Genomic DNA, 17,930 nt, shown 5'->3' with positions numbered 1-17,930 from the left:
TAAAATACCAAAATAAAACAAGTTTGGTAATCGATTGTTTAGTCACAATGACAAGACAATGCATAGGATAATCCCTTTTTACCTGTACCACTTTTAAGTTCACCGATCAATACAAACAGATAGGATAACAATGTTTTTAATCTGATCTGCGCGGGTGATCGGAATGTTGTTATTATTATTTAATTAAGCCACTTTGATGATTCAATAAGACTATAGTTTGTGACGAAGTATCCCACAAAAACAACCGTAAATCGCTGACGTTCGAAATAGTTTTGACCCTAACGGCCGCTCATATATTTTGGAGTACCGTTTAGTAAGTGTTGGTAAACTGTTCTGGTATTTGTGCTCCAAGAGGAATGTACACTTCGATTGACGTATATACCGCAGTCATTAATGTCAAAATAAAAATTCAATAAAAAAATATACGGTTAATAAAAATAGTAAGTGACACCATAATATAATCTGCGCATGCGTTCAATCGAAAACATAATGATGATGATAGCAGACGTAATGTATGTCATTAATTTCTGAGTAGGCCTAATACTACTTTTTTTCGAACTAGACTAGCCCCTTCAATGGGACACCCCTAAGAGACACCTCTATTGAGGGGACACTTTCAAGTGAAACTAATGAAGGTATACGTTATAACACAGAGTATCATTATTCTCGGGAAACCCCATTACGGGGAGACATTCTAGTTTAACGAACAAAGGGCATACAGTAACACTCCGATCAGCCACTATTCAGAGGAAAACCCATAAAATTGGGTGTCGAAGGTGTCCTCTTAATTGTAGTCCTACTAACTACAAATGTTGTATAAAGTAAAATGAACAAATAAATTATGCTAAATATTGACAACTATTCTTAGAAAATTGGGAATTCAAGTCAATTCCATCTACAAAAAGGGTGTTAAAACATCATAATAAAATGAAGAATGTGGTAATGTTTTATTTTATTGTGTTGTTGAACTTTAAATATTCCTAGAAAATGATATTAATATCAGAATCACGTTGTCTGTCTGTCTTGGATGATGTTTTAATGAGTTGAATCACATTACTCAGAAACATTTAATTGAAAAGAAGGAGATTTTTTTTTAATAACACCATTTTAATGTCATATAATAGTTATTTACTTACACTAAAAATTGGATCGGAAGAAACCCCTATAATTTAAAGTAAACAATGGTCAAGTTGTCTTTTTATACAGATACAGTTTATTTTGCCTTTTTTTTTCAAATACAACAGTTTATTTTGGTTTTTTTATGCTACTGAAATTATTCCTTTTTTCTCAGGAAGTGAATAACTTGATTAAAACTGTAAAATGGAATATTTAAAGTCTCATTTTCTGATCTGTTTTCGTGTTTTTGGAGGACAATGCATCTTAAATTGAATCACATTTCAAGAAACTTTGAATTTGTCATGTGCAATAAAAAAAAATAAAGGAAAAAATCCAGAAAGCGAATAATATTGTAAGAACATTTAATTGAAAAGAAGGAGAGTGATTTAAGTTCGAACTTTACAGGTTAAAAACACATTTCTTAAAATGATTTACGAAGTCAGATTTTACGATGAAATTGTTTATACTCGCTGGAACCAAAGTCTAAACCAAAAACAACCGAGGAATGAAAGAAGAAAAAAGTTGATGCACTTCACCACAGTTAATAGACAAACCTATAAATTAGATATCGTAATTAAACTAAACCGAACAACATTACCAAAAACCTTTTATAACAGTAAAATTTAGCAGATTTAAATTAAGGCGTTTTTATTTCATTGTCGGATTTTATTCGAAATTTTCTTTTTTCATTTTCAGTTCGATTCAAAATTGTCTTCTTTTTGTTCTCGTTAATATCTTCATAAAAACTATTTTTAAGCTCTGTAGGCCTATAGGAGAAAATGTTTCTTGTTAAAGATCTGCAGAAGACTACTTTTAGTGTTGCTTGTAAATATGTCAATTTAATAGCTATAAATTGACAGGAACAGAACAAATTCTAAACCGCTCGGATAACATAGTGAACATTAATTAATTTAAAAACGATAAAGATGAGGAAATCTGTGAAAATTAGAAAAAGCCTTTACAGCCATGATTCGGACTCGGAACTCGTATTAATTATTAGGACCACTGTTTCATTGTATTGCTCAAATTTGATTTGATAAATAATTTTCCCATTAAAAAAAACTGTCATTGTTTTGTTTCTAGACCGCATTTTTTGTTTTGGCGCCTGCATGCAACCGAATAAAAAAAATGAATGGTCAACAAATAAATAAATGTGTAGGCCTACGGTATTGGAACTTTCTAACTTCTAAAACCCTTGTTTGTGTGTATCATTATTAGTTGTATTCTCGATTCATTCTCATTTTATATCCAACATTTATCCCAGTCTTAATATATTAGTTCTTGTTTTCAATTTCAATTTATTTTCACAAACATAAAAGGGTAAAATCCTACTACTTTTTTTAAAAATTACATTTAAGTTTAGCTTCACTATTTACATAAATTAAGTTATTTCCATATATGTAACTGACCTCTACAATCGATTTAATTTATTTTATATATCTTCTCAATTTATCCTAGCTTAAATTCCAACATTTTCCAAAACTATAGATTTCTGTAAGATAAAATTTCTTTTAATGTTCTTTAAAAAGTCGAAACAAAAAAATTATAGATCGTTGGAAGAAACTTATACAAAAAACAACCATTTCAATTGAAGCGGCTCATTAATGGATGTACAGGTAACTTAATTTCGCAAGTCATCAGAAAGAATTAAAATACCACAAAACAAACTGTAAAGCCCTGCTAAATATGAAATGAAAACACAAAGAGATTTGGTAAAAAGGAAATGGGTTTAAGAATTACTGTCTAAAATGAACAGTAAAACCGGGACATTAACAGATCATAGAAAAACTAAAAAGACAATTAAAATTTCTATCAAAGTCGGAAATGAGGTGGCGAAAATAAAAACAAAAAAGAGCAACCGACCTAGCGGAATAATACCTTTAAAGATGTCAGATTATTTAACAAAAACATTGGAATGTAGAAATCGAAATAGGAAATCACTTTTCACAAAAACAAAACAAACAAACAATGATAAAAAAAGATGCCGCGCGGTCGTCAGCTCCAAATAAAAACACATTTAATAACAATAACTTTGGAATGTATATAGGAAATCACTTTCACAAAAACAAAACAATAAAGAGATGCCGCGCGGTCGTCAGCTCCGAATTAAAAAACACAGTAAAACAAAAACTTCGTCGGAATGTACAAATCGCATAGGAAATTACTCTTCAGGCAAACAAAACAAAAATTGGTAAAAAAGGATGCCGCGCGGTCGTTAGGCGCGTGTTTGATATAGGTAGTTAACACTTCATATAACATTGGTATTCACGCAGAAACTTAATCGGCTGAACCAATCATGTCCTTGCAAATGCTTAACTATCTATTATATGGTATATTTCAACCAATAAAATCGTCTGATTCGATCTTTTGATAAAGGTTTACAATTTGCACACATCTTGAATTCAACAAACGCATATGTTTAATACATTCATTTTAATTGTACAGGTCTTAAGAGAATGGATCAATTCTTATTTCTCTTAGTTATACAGATATATTAGAAGGATTTGTGTTATATTAGTCCTATTAGACTTCTTTTTTGATAAGATTGAGTGAATTTTTCCTCCTAGGCGTAGATGTTCGTATCACACGTTTGCTTGATTTTTATTTTATTTTTCACTGGTATTTTTACTCACCAAATCTGTTTAAAATATTACAGATATTCCTAACGACAACGTTTTGTTATTTATGTTGAAAATTTCAATTGATATGACAATAGTAGTAGCAGCAGCAGTGGAAACAATGTTTTTATAACAATAAAGTTTAGATTTGTATATCTGTTAAAAAGTTTAATTGAAAAAAAAATGTATCAATAAATGCATACAGACATAAACGCGGAGAATATAAACATTCGCCAGAGTGTAAACATAGCAAAATGATTCACTACCACATTTATCAAGTGGTATAGGAAAAAACAATAAAAAGCAATACTATGTTTTCTACTCCAAATTTAGATTTAGTTATCAAAGCAAGCCTAGCGAGATACATTGCATTACTTTCGTAGGCCCGCAAATTTAGGCCTACTCAGAAGAGGCTTCAGTAACAGGCCTTCAGCTATATATGTTTGATTATGAACTTCCAAGGCCTACTATTAAAAACTAGGCTGACTTCGGTGTGATCAGAAATATCAGTTTCAATGACACAGCTCTTTTCATAAAACAGGGTATTAATATTTAAAAACAAGCCAATTAGCCGCATCAATGATCTATTTAGCCGTATAATGTGTGAAATGTGAATATTTTACTGTAAATTCTAAAACTAGGCCAGTACTTGTATCATGCTGGCATTGAAGTGACTAACGATATATATTTGTTTCTGTTTTGCAACATATACAGTGATATAAATTGGCGAATATTCTGTTTTGCAACATCTGATGCTAAAAATACGATCCGGCGAACAATAATATCGCTATTCATTTTCCCATGTTCAACACAAACGCAAGGAAAGGTCTATTTTTCATCATATTATCATCAAACTATTACAAAACTAACGACAGTTATTGACATGTTTTACGGATGCCGCGGTTGTATTGTACGAAGAAAAGGCAACATTAAACGACTTCATTTAATAACAGTTTAAATGGACCTGCCTTTGGTCCGTGTGACAATAAGTCAATGTAGCAATCGGGTACCTATTACTTTAAATGTATGGATTCAATTCGTTCATTATTCATTTCAACAAACATCATTATACAAAAGAACAACATATCCTTGTTACATGCTTTATATTAACTAGAATTTAATTCGTCACTTTGACGAATTATAGGTGATCATTGTGATAATTTTACCGACTTTGGCTTTACATTAATTACCCTTTACACTAAAGTGTCTATTTAAACTTATGAACGACGATTTCAGCAGTAGGTGCCGCGAGCGTTATCGCTGTCAACACGTTTTTATACAGCACATACAAGTTTGGGTGGGCATATTGTAAATGAGGTACATACAAGGTACATTTATTATTGTCAGCCATAAATTGCAGTGACACCTTACCTTTTGTACACTTATTGCATTGTATAGCAATATGATATGTTACATCGGCGAGTTTCTTGATAAATTATTATGCAATGGGTAATATTTCTTCTGATACTTTGTAAAGGTTTAACACCGACGTAGCCCTAGATAATGGATAGCTACTAGTTTTACGAACCAGATTCAGAAATGTGTATTGATCTCCTCCTCATGAAAAAATTCATTTGCTCGAAGTTTAAAACATTTCTGTATCATTATAAAAATGGCTATACACAAATAATCATGTCATGCTTTCAAAAAACATGGATAGTTATTTAATCCATGTCTGATTTTTCAATACCACACTAAACTTTGTGCACATAGTGAACCATTTAAATAAACTATTAAATACAAGTGTAGTAGTATTAGTACAGTTAGAATGTGATATTAAAAAAGAAACAGTCAACAATAATTATCAAAAAATTGTTTATTCAGTATGTAATAGAGGAAATAAATAAGGGGAATTACAAAGGGGAAACGGCCGCTGGGAAGGATAATTGCATGGATTAAGCCGGCTTATCGTTACAAATAATCCTTTAGCGTGCCATATCTTCAATTTTATTTTAGGTCTAATCACTTTTTCAAATTGCTTCTTGGGATTCTACCTCAGAGCAAGACTTTTGCTTAGGGGTAATCTCTCTAGCTCAGACATGTCTTGCTCAACTACTGTGGTTTTGTAAGGAAAACACAGTAATGTGTGTCTCTACCTAGGTAGGCTAAAGGGTTGAGATATGCAGTTCTTTAGGAATACAGGATAGTGTCATAGGATAACTATGTTTGAGAATTACGAATACAGGGTATATAGCATTTCTCCACATTGATATGCGTTGCCCAACTAGGGCTGGGGTATGTCATTTGGAATACATGGTGGCGTCTCCTCACCTTGATCTGTATAGCTGAGGTATGCATGTTAGGAATACATGGTAGCATCTCTCTACTCTGATAAGCGTAGCCCAACTAGGACAGAGGGGTAGTGTCTCTCTACCTACATATGGATAGCTGAGTTAAATGCTGGTAGGAATACAGGATAGAATCTATCTGCCTACAGTAGATATATACATTGCCCAACTAGGGCTGTGGCATACATGTTGTTGGGATTAAAGGATAGCGTCTCTTGACCTAAATCTATTCAATCATTTCATTGTCAAAAAAATTGAAAGTAAATACAAAAATACTGCTCTGAACTTACATAATTAATGTGATAGGTGGTTGTTAATGGTGAAAAAAATTAGATTTTTAATAACAACTCAAACATCAAAACGAAAAAAAAAAGATAGTTTGTAAGAATAACATCTGACCGGTATGTAATCACTTTCCTGAGATGTACGGTAGATCCATTTCACGTTCTATACCGACATACTTCAGCGCATCTGTTGGGCCATATCTACATATTTGGAAAAACGAAATGATATAATAACACAGTACATATATAATATTTGTAGTACCAATTTTACTTTTTAGTTAAAAAAGAGTAAAAAAAAGTTGATTACAAAAATATTAGGGCATTACATTTTATTCTCATATTGTTTGCATTGCAAAAACAATATTTTGAGGATATTAGTCAAATAAAAATAAATAAAAACAAGTAAATATAAAATAAACTATGAAATACCTGTAATCGAAAAATAGTTCATCTCCTTGGTGTATGGCTCTCTTTGCAAATATTCCAATTCGGTGATCACCATTTACCATCATTACTAATAACAAAATTATCAGATAATATCAGATGACAATATAGAAATAATGAATGGTTTATGAGTTGAATGGAAAAAAATATATTATTTTTTGAAAGATTGCCCATTCTAAAAAACACAACACCTTAAAGGAAATACTTTAAAATGTATTGACTTTTAATAGAAACTTAATGAAGACGTTTTGACCAGGAGAGCAAGACAAAATAACTTAAGGGAAATATGTAAGTATTTATTGACTTGAAGCTGATTTGACCGGGAAAGACTATCAACAACTTAAGTGAAATATTTATTGACTTAAGTGAAATACTTTTATAGAAACTTAAATGTGATTGCTAAAAACAAACACTGGTTTTTTTTCAGTTGCCAAATAAACTTACTATACTTTCATAAAATAATTGCTTTCACAATTGGGAAATCTCAGGTCAATTTCTAATTTAACAAAAATTACTACGAATACCTTTAGCAAAGCAGTTTGGATTATTGGAATGGTTAGCGAAGCGAATCTTGTTTCCTTTACGAGTAGCATCAACTACAAAATCTGTACAAATAAAAAAAAGTTGTAGTAAAATTCAGAATTTTGAACCATTATCTGATATGATTAAGGGCAGATAAAAATACAATCAAACATTAAAATAATTTACCATTATTTAAATTAAACAGAAAACTACACATGTACTTGTCATAGACTTTGCCTCGTCGATCTGCCTCATCTTGAGAGATAATCTATATTTAAAATAACATAAAAATTATACCACAGTTTATACAATTATTATCATATTTTATAAATGCACTACATAATTTTTAAGCTGGAAATTACACTATACACTTTATCAGAACATCACAATATTTTGGTGTAGCATTTTGGTTAACTTTTATCACCAGTTTTAATCACACATGCAAACACTCAGCGTTTCACATCGATTCAGGGGAGACATAAGTTGTAAGTACATGGCAACATAGCATTGTGCTTGAGAAAAAATTGAAAGAAAAAGAAACAAAATGTTTTACCTCTCCACAATACTCCGAGATGAATTCGTTTTTCTGTGCCGATTCTTTAATATAGATTCCCCAACCAGCTACATCAGATGGCGCTAATAACAAGTGCTGTGAAAAAAAAAGCAAAGCAAAATAAAATTATAGTTGCAGATCTTCAAACTTGAATATGTAAAAATGGTACTAAAAAATAATTTTACATGACAGGTTAAAATTTGTTTTTAAAAAAGAGAAATAATTCAATACAAAAAAAAAATATCTTCAATCTTAACATGTTACATTTCCATGACATTTTAGTGAAAGCCCAATCTTCCATGACTTTCCAGCCCTGGAAAATATTCCTTGCTATTTTAGGTATTCAATACAACCCTGAATGGTGAATTCAGACCGGACAAAAAGGAGGCATATGAAACTAGTGTCAATTGTGTTATTCAAGTTCTTTTCATATCTGTATAATACATTTTTCCAACCTTTTTGAAGTCCAACATTTTTACATGAATTTGGGGAAAATATAAAACTACTGAATAATATATAAAAATAGCCTCTATTATGTTATTCAAGTTCTTTTTATATCTAATTAGTATAATACCTTTTTCCAACCTCTTTGAAGTCCCACATTTTTACATGAAATGTTTTCTCTATCTGCTTTTTCTGGAAATGAGCCTGAAACAATGAATACATAAGTTTTTTTTTATTGTAGAACTGTATATTAAATTAAAAAATGTATTTAAAAAATTGGCATTTTACAGTTCATAGTAATCAAATTATATGTCTGGTGGGGGCAGGGGAGGGGTGTCTTTAATATCTAATTTTAAACAAGAAAATCTCTTAATTGACTTTTCTAGTTGACTAGTCTACTCACTACTTTTCTGAGATTTTACTTTATAAACCAGTCTAACTATTCACTAAATAATTCTCATATACACTTTAAATCACCTCTGAATGTCTTCAATTTAACAATGTATCTGGTAAGGTACACCCAAAACAAGAACTTCAATGACTTTTATAATTGCTCAAAGTGAGTCTACTCTTTCTCCATTCTGAGATTTTACTCTATAAACCAGTCACACTATTAACTAATTAATTGGATAATTCTCATTTTAAATCTCCTCTGAATGCCTTCAATCAAACAATATAACTGAAATCCAGGTTTGTAAATCAATTAATTAGAAACGAAAACAGTAGATTATCCTTAATTAAAGGATTCAGTTATTTAAACCATGGGAAAACAGATAAATTCTTTGATTTATACACTCAACAACAATGTTCTATGCTAAGCTGCTGTTAATCTATTTAATAATGGCACCTAACATTGTTATACAATGATACTCAACCATGAGGTTTAATTACTAGGTGGACTACTAGCTAAAATAATAATCAGTTCACCAAGATAAAAAGAAACCGTAAGATCCAATATATTTAAATCTGTTTATTGGATTAGTTTAATAATTAGTTTAGTAGGACAAAAGTTTTAAATGGGTTTAGCCAAATAACTCTAGCAGGTTGTAAAGCTCTGTCTACACTATCAAACTTTATGTGACAAAAAATGTGATGTGCCCATATATGGACATGATGTCATATCACTACCATATTTGGGCACATCACACTTTTTTGTCAAACAATGTAGACAAAGCAAGTTGAAAGATTACTTTAATTGAGTTGAACAAAAAAATAGAAAAAAGAAAAATGCACTACGGCTCACTTAGATGGGGCAGAACCGGACTAAAGATTACATCTTTATAATTGGAACTGTATTATATTACGCCCTCTATACTTACATCATTGGTATAAAAAAGTTATTGGGGATATTTCCTAACTCACCAGCACCACATGTAAGACATAGATCAGGATCACACTCCCTGACAGCCAAGTAACAGGGGCACTGTTTCGTGGTACACTGGGCCTTACAGCGACAACCTGGGAACCGATTCTGACCTGGAAAATAAAGTCAGATCATTTAAATTTATCAAGTTATTTAAGAGAGGTACTTTACCCAAAAAACTGCCCAGTGATAATGCTTAAATAAATGTAAAGATGAGTAATATGTCGATTCAAACAAGATTTGAACCCAGATTCTGCTTGATATGCAGGCACCCTACCATTAGACCATAGTGTATTCATGGTAATTAAGCCACAATTAATATAACGCTTTATAACAGTCTCCATGTGCTTTGACATGGAACAGGTGTTACATATTCAAAAATATTATTATTCTACCATCCATGCAGTGATGTACCCACGAGAAATAAAATGGTCCAGGTTTCCCAAAAAAAGGGAAAAATCTCTGTTCAAGCCACTGGGTTGTCAAAGCCACTGGGTTGTCAAATGCCTCTGTGAAAAGTGATCAGATTGAAACTGGTGGCTACAGCTCTTCTCTTTCTTAACCCTTTTAACATCAGATTGGACAGCCGGTCATTCTCATTACAGTGGACAGAGAACTATCCCATTCTAATAATAGTATTATATTAGTGTTATGTGATGGGCATGGTAGCGCTCAATTCACACGCTTCATTTGTGTTTTTGGGAACTAAATCTTACTTACATTCTGGGCTACACTGACAAAACTTTTCACAGAAGTTCTGCAACATAATACAACTGCACTCCGAGTCACATGGCTTTCCAGGATGGTCACATGGTTGGTAGTTATAAACATGGCTACCGGAATTATCTAGAGGACAGCAAACAAAAAAACACTATATTAATTGAAGAAGTAAATTTGTTAATACTATGAATTGATATAAAAGAGGGGATCTACTGTATTTTTACCTTTTTTTAGTTGTATCTTTCTACAGTGCATAGACCATAATCTAAAAAAAAAAAACAAACAAAATACAAGAAAATTGATTTGTCTTCGAAAAAACAAAATGTCAGAAAATCCGATTAAAAGATACATAAACATAAAATGGATTAAAAAATAACAAAAAGTGTAAACAAAAAATGCTACAGTATTTGAATCCATAATTGATAGTAAATTATTATTAATATTGCTAATTAACAATTCATAAATAAGGCATCTAAAACAAAGAATACAGAAAACTTTTTTATTTTAATTGCTGAATATTAGTGAGCTTATTAGGACGCAAGTTTGGACCATTATGTATTAGTTATAGTCATTTCACACCACCTAGAAAACTCTGTAGTTTAATACACACAATAGGCATTTTGTATGGTGTGCACCCCGGTGTATGTCCTAAGTTTTGGTAGGCAATGTGAAAGGGGTATTAGTGAGCTCAATGTAATTTAAAGACTATAAAACTTAAATTCTACCTCTGTTTACGTTTTTTCTTTCTTGGCGGTGTGGGTGTACCTTGGGCTGGGAGGTCTATAATGTCACCTTCCTTTAGTGCAAATTCATATACCTGCATCAAACAATGAGTGAATAATATACAAATAATGAATGTTTATGAGTACGATTGTACAAATAATTTGATGCTGAAAAAATCAAATCATGAGGTGAGTGAAAATAGAATTAACTGTACGAGTGCAAAAAAAAAGAATTCGTCGGATATTCTGCATATTAAGAAAAAATGTTTACTCGAAAAGTTTTTACATACAACAATCAGTATAAACAGTATCTCATTAGTTCTTATCAATACAGATTTGAAATGATGAGCCTGTAATCGGCTCAATAAATAACCTAGACCAAGCCTGTGGACATACATAGTACACGAATGGGTACAAGAGTGCACAAACTTATTTTGATGGTGCTATATAAATAGGCCTACTACATTGGTATAAAGCAGAATATAGTTTCCTTAAATAATCATTAATATTGAATACCTCTTGGCATGTTTTTGCTTTAATAAGAGCAGCCATGTCACAGTAATTGTTGAGATACACCGTTCTGAGAACACGAAACAGTGAACATTCAGCTCCTGTCCAATTCTGGAAAATACTGCTTATGTCTTCTGTTTCTGAATTACAAAACCCGAAAAACATTGAATTTTTTTTTTGCATTTATTGGTTGCTTTTAACAATATAAAAAAAACAATGTTGAAAATATATTAATCAAAAATACAAAATCAAACCAACTCAATTCCACCTAGATGTTTGTGACCTTACTAGAGCAGAAGGCGCCCAATTCCAGGATGATTGAGACACAGCTAGTGCTGAGCAGGGATCAACTATACCGAATTCTGGTTAGCAATGAGGACGTACCTTCACACTTTAATTTTTTTTTTTTTTGTCAATATTATTTGTTTATATAGAGGCTGTATAAATCCAGGATATTAGAATTTTATTAGGTCAGATGGACACTAAGAACCAAACAAAATCATTTTAAATTTTCATTTTCCAAAACTAAAATGCTTTTTAATGTTTTTATTGAAGATGATTTACAGATGGTGGAGGGCAAATTACTACACTAAAATACTATATAAAAAAGATCATAATTTGACAAAAACTTTTTGTACCCATTGATGTTTCAGCCTGCCTGACAGGTGTCGATGGGCGTGACCGTATTTCACTAACACTGGGTGAAGATGATTCTTCCATTGATTCAACCGACACCTTAGAAAACAAAATTTTGTCACAAAATTAAGAAAAAACTAATGTGTTTATAGTAAAGATTAGATAACAAATTGTTATAATAATTGTACTAGAATGTACTGTTCTTAAAACTTTCTGCTCTAAAGGCTTGTGACAACAGGCACTGTTTTAAACTATGATTGCAGCTACAACTGTTCAGAAATAAACTATTGTATGGAACAACAACTTTCAGCAAGAAATAGTATTAATAATATTTATAACTAGCTCGTACAGTGCTAATATCTGTCTTGCAGTTTAGGAGGAGATAGAGTAACAAATTACACAAACCAACAGTGGTGTTGGTAATCTATGAGTGAGATACCTACCTGTTTAGACTCTACATAGGTAGGGATCTCACAAAATAGACTTTAAGTTCATTACTATTATATGGATATATTACTACAGGACATACATTTTTCAAAAAGCAATTTGGTCCGCATATTTCTGATTCTCGTTTCACCTCAGCAGGCTTTGGTTTAGTTTGACTTGGAGTGGGATGGAAAGCTGAAAAAGACAAAGACAAAGAAACACTTATTATTTATTATTTCATTCACATACAACAGTGAGTAAAAATCAAAATCTTACACACTTATATACTTAATGCACAGTTGTATTTAAATGAGGCAATAATTAACAGAGGTAAGCAGAAAATATAACAATCAACCCCATTTCCTTTGAGTAACGAATTATAAATAATATTATGATTATAAACTATGTCTAAGTTGAGGCTTAGGGAGTGGAGTTGAAATAGTCATGAGTTATAACCCTGGTACTAGGTCAGGATTGAAACCTGGACCTGGAAAGGATTTTTAAAATGTTATACACATCCTCGAACAAAAGCTTATTTTACTTTATATCCCTCCAATTTAAGAGACCCTTAAAAACCTTTCCAAATAAAATTGGCCAAAGTTATAAACAGTTCGACTTGAAAACTAAAATTTCTTACAATTATAACTGCCCTAAAATTTATTAAACAGATACGATTGAAAGATCAAAGCAATTTTAAAAAAAAAATAGAAAAAAATATTAACTTACGATGCAAGAAACAATCGTACTTAAAACATCGACGGCAGAACAACGTATGGAATGAGTGCATCGTCTGTTCCCGAGAAACAGACTTGGCATCCGGACCGTCGATGTTTGGTGTACATTCTGGTGGCATGGAATTCGGGTCTTCCCTCTCTAACAGTTCCTGATATCTAAAAGAAGAGATATTCACCCGATATAGATAGTGTTTTCTCAATGTCTTAATGATTTAAACCCCTTATTTAGGACTCTCATATTCAGAGGGCACAATCCTGACCCTTTTTGTAATATATCATTTTGATGTTCCATAACAAATTATTTATCTATAAAAACTATAATTTAAAGCTGCCAGTCATTTTGGCTTAATTTAACCGTTTGTTTTGTCTTTTTTATAAGTGAAAAAAATTTTGATTCTTTTGTGGAGAAGTGATTAACTTTGTTAAACTACAAAATCTAACTTTATTAATCTTCATCTTTTATGTTTTTGGGGACATTAAATCTTTAAGGGTCCACTTTCCTGTGAAACAATTAAGGAGAAATACATTTTAACACAAGGCCATTTTGTTGGTCCAAAAGTGTCCCCTTAATAAGGGTTCTAATGTATTTAAAAATTATAGAAAAAATACATACTTAGCTTTGAGTGTTTCTATGCTGCCTTTTTCAGGAAACAAACTGTTAATTCCTTCAAATACTTTATCATCTGGCATCACTTCATCAGGGTCAGCTGTTACTAAAAAAATAATTCAAAATACCACTATATAATATATTTATTATTTGGTATTTGTATAAAAAAAGATTAAAAAAACCGTAATGACAAATATGGATAAGATTTTAAAATTAATGGCTGGGATGTAAAAGTAATAGATTTTTAAGACCATTCTTAGAGGATAGCCCTTCTAGTTTAGCCCAGTGGGTCATCTTTATATTATTATTATTTGGTTTTTATTAAAAAAGAATAAAATACGATTATGTACAGACAAATATGGATCAGATTTTTATATTGTACGACTGTGATTTAAGCCTTATTTAATTTCAACCATCTTTAAAGAGGGTAGCCCTTCTACAGTAGTATAGTGGGTTAACTGATATTTAGGGCTCCTCTTTAATTGGTTTATTTTACATCAACATTTTCTTTTTCACACTTGTGCTAAACAGCGCATAGAGACTATTTGTATTTTGCGCTATATAAATTTAAAACCATTAATAAAACCAATCTTACCTGGTTGTCCTGTTGTCTTAGGATCTTTTCTAGCAGCTGATACTGCTTTCACAAGATCTTCAAACATGTCATCCTCAAAGAAATTCTTTTCTATAATATAATCGAAAAAAAAAATATGGCCTATAGAGGTTGCTATAAACATCTATCAAACTATTTACAAAATCTTAATCAACATCCCTTTTTCATAACTTATAATTTTTAGAAAGTGCTATAAACGTCTATAAAATAGAGGGCAGTTTATAATAGAGGGCGCTATTTACACAATCTTCATCAACATCCTTTTTCCATAACTTCTGATGATGTTCTGTTCATTAACCTAAATGTTTATTGTTAAACTTGAACTGTTTGTAATAAACTTTAGGTTTATTTTTTAATAAATAAATAAAATGTTACTGTTTAAGACATCCTGTAATGGCTGTAAAATTGAAATGAAATAAAAAAATACAATTTTGGTTGAATTAAACAGAATTGTAAACTGTAAATACCCCTTTCTCCATGCACTTTGCCATCGTAATTTTTAATGAGTTCCTCGATAAAAGCTCCATCCTGCTCCAAGACTTCGTCTCCCATATATGGGATGTTATGCAAAACTGTCTCATCATCTACCTGAAAAGAAAGTCAACAATATTAAACAAAAGTGAATACACCATGATACAAATACAGTAGAACCTCTATTAATGGGACACCTTCAGGACCTTCATCCCCTTAATAGGGATGTCATCAGAATGAGGGTTGCCTGTAACGTGGCAACATATTTTTTAATTTTGAATTTGTTATTTATACTGGGTAACATCTTCTGTCAAAGACTGTACTCCCAGAGGGCTCAGTTATGATTAGTGGCTGTGATATACTAGTACACCGTGGTAACACCTTACTAGCATTGAAGAATGTACTAGGTTCTTTAAAGTGCACATAAGCTAGATGTGTACACTGGACCTACGGTTTATAGTCCTTATCCGAGGAGACTCGTTCTACCACCAGAACCATGAAGCGAGTGAGCCTCGAACCCTCGCTGATGTTATGGCTACGTTATTATGGTTCCACTGTCTTAACCACTCGGCCACTCACTCACTATATTGCCTCTTGTTTATTTTAAGTGTAACCTTAATAGAGGTGTCTCCAAAGGAGGGGATCTACTCACATGAAATGTAAAAGCTGAGAAATAAAAAGCATTCTTAAAACACTATTCTTTTGTCAGAGATATCATATTATTATAATTGTAAAATTATATTGAGAAAGTTTTGAAAATTGAAAAAGCAATCGTACCATAAAGTTTTGCTGTAGTGGTGCCCATGTGTAAACCAACGGCACGGAACTTAACGCATTTAACGTGTGTAATGGTGCTGTCTTCGTTTCAAGGCTATTACCAATTTCAATAGAGCACTAAAGGAAAAAACTTAATGATTAAAAAGTTCTCACAAAGCTGGTTTTTGTCAACATGATTTACTGGAATAAAGTGGGTATGAAACTGAATTAAAAATGGTACAAGAAAACACTTGTTTGTACTGTAGGTAGGCTAGGCCTATTGATAACCATGATAGCAATAATTTTATCAATTGGATAAGTAAAATATAATTGTAAGGTAAGGTATTTATTATTGTCCTCAAGTTTAACTGGAAACTGAAGACAAATTTGGATAGCAATCAGTTGACAGATACTCACCCTTCTGGTTACTGGTAATTGGTCAAAAGACGCTGCAGTGTGTATTGACTGGAAAGGTTTCTCTTGCCATACTGTATTGTGTCGGTCAGTTGTAGCCTCAATCCATCTTCGATTTGTAGCAAAAGCGTTCTATAATCAACCAAACAATTACAGTAATGATTTGAAAAAACACAAAATTATTTGAAAGAAAGATTATTAATATATAAAAATATAATTATTAATTCGTTTGACTTTCCAAAATGATCATGTTGATAATGTTAGCCACTTTTGATTGGCCTGTGCTTTTTATGGTGTAAAGGGGGGAAAATGAGCAAAGGAGGGAAAAAAGGACAAAGGAGGAAAAATAGGGCAGAAAGAAAAAATGTGTGTGACTTAGTTAGAGAGTTCATGGTGTAGTGGTTCATCACAACCCCTGTTGTCTTGTGGTTGCCCTGTGGCTGCCGTGTGTCCATAGTGGACACCTACTTCAAATTTCCTCAATTGAGGATGAATAACAACAATAGGAAATATAACAGTAAACGTTTGTTTATCCACTTCATCTTTTGAAATAGAAAGTCATTCACGTCTTCGGTACCTTAACTTGTTCTGCCCGTTTTATGCGTTTTTGTTGTCTAATTCGCATGTACTCCGACTTGACAATCTTTCTCAAATCTGTTGGTGGTACAACAACTTCAGTCTTCTTTTCTTTTGTTGGTGCGGTTTGTGATGTGTTTCCTCCGTCATCCATATCAATTGATAAATTGTTAGATGCCATTTTAACTAAAATCTATGGGTACAACCGAACGCAATGAAAATATAATTTATATTTATATGTGGTTGCATGAATCGAAATTGATTAATTTATAGCGATTGACGTGTTGATTGAAGTGATATGCATTTTTGTATCTTGCAATTGCAAATATATGGGCGCTACAGTATACTGCTTTTTTGCACCTATTCTATTGAGATTAAATCATTAGTTAGGGTTAGTTAGGTTCATGTTTCAACCACTAATAATATTAATTAGGCCCTAGGCCTGCATTTTTGCTGTGACCTGAAATTAACCCAAAATAATCTCACAGTTGAGTCTAGGCCTAGTAGTAGTAGTATAGTAAAGTGCACCAGACAGTAGGAGTAGCGCCAAAATATGAATGGTCTAAAAAATCCCCTCCAGAAATCACTATCGGCCCCCACCCCCAGTCAGTCACCAACCAACCTAGGCCTACGGTGCTTGGCTTAGGCAGCAGCATCAACAACGCCTCGGTCACTGGTAGTACTCAGTTACTCCTCTTCTTATGTTGTGTTATGATATGATTTGATTGTTAGAGGAGGCCTAGAAATATCGAACCAGGTAAACTTATCTTCATAATGTTCATAAGCACTACACAATATATGACAATAAATCACTTTTCTTACCTTAAAATATAGCAATCGAAATAAGGGATTTAACACATTTTCCCAACCGAAAATGGGTATTTTAGCCTAAAACACGGGGAGAGAATGCACCACCGGAAATAAAAATACCCGCCGCGCGTCGTCCACATGGCCAAATTTGAGGGCGCCGTACACAAAAACAAAACAGTTAGTATGTAGAATAATAGTATTCGACTGGTATCGTTTTGCTACAAACAAATAACTTCAAATACTTATATTATTTTCCAATCGAATGTCTTTCTAAAATGTTTTGATTGGTTGAAAGTTGAGTCT

General features: G+C 32.2%; 1 protein-coding gene across 2 annotated transcripts; it reads right to left on the bottom strand.

Moving 5' to 3' along the window:
* Positions 1 to 5,249: 5,249 nt before the first annotated feature.
* On the bottom strand, positions 5,250 to 17,766 carry LOC144837287 (histone-lysine N-methyltransferase EZH2-like). Of its 2 annotated transcripts, XM_078692346.1 has the most exons (22): positions 17,640 to 17,766; positions 16,819 to 17,010; positions 16,245 to 16,373; positions 15,849 to 15,965; positions 15,068 to 15,188; positions 14,583 to 14,672; positions 13,994 to 14,093; positions 13,373 to 13,536; positions 12,750 to 12,841; positions 12,223 to 12,319; positions 11,591 to 11,724; positions 11,078 to 11,169; positions 10,577 to 10,617; positions 10,353 to 10,478; positions 9,632 to 9,745; positions 8,400 to 8,473; positions 7,826 to 7,921; positions 7,459 to 7,540; positions 7,275 to 7,355; positions 6,736 to 6,820; positions 6,422 to 6,507; positions 5,250 to 5,269 (listed from the first exon to the last, which is right to left on the bottom strand). In XM_078692346.1, exons 2-21 carry the CDS (start codon positions 16,996 to 16,998, stop codon positions 6,432 to 6,434), a joined length of 2,091 nt encoding a protein of 696 aa, XP_078548472.1. In that variant the 5' UTR covers positions 16,999 to 17,010; positions 17,640 to 17,766; the 3' UTR covers positions 5,250 to 5,269; positions 6,422 to 6,431. The 2 variants fall into 2 exon arrangements, with proteins under 2 accessions (XP_078548472.1, XP_078548465.1); XM_078692339.1 differs by lacking the exon at positions 5,250 to 5,269 and having other exon boundaries at positions 5,536 to 6,507.
* Positions 17,767 to 17,930: the final 164 nt, after the last annotated feature.

This window comes from Antedon bifida, chromosome 1 (assembly GCF_963402885.1).
Source record: "Antedon bifida chromosome 1, ecAntBifi1.1, whole genome shotgun sequence".
In the NCBI taxonomy this organism is placed as follows: Eukaryota; Metazoa; Echinodermata; class Crinoidea; order Comatulida; family Antedonidae; genus Antedon; species Antedon bifida.
The sequence above is the reverse complement of the archived record's forward strand: the minus strand, read 5'-3'. Positions and strand labels throughout refer to the sequence as shown.

Excerpts from the sequence above, each read along its gene's own strand:
- LOC144837287 (XM_078692346.1), bottom strand. The coding sequence starts at position 16,998 with ATGGCATCTAACAATTTATCAATTGATATGGATGACGGAGGAAACACA. Across the intron at positions 15,189-15,848 it reads CACTACAGCAAAACTTTATG|GTAGATGATGAGACAGTTTT; the intron begins GTACGATTGCTT and ends CTTTCTTTTCAG. Across the intron at positions 6,821-7,274 it reads TCCAAACTGCTTTGCTAAAG|TAATGATGGTAAATGGTGAT; the intron begins GTATTCGTAGTA and ends TTTTGTTATTAG.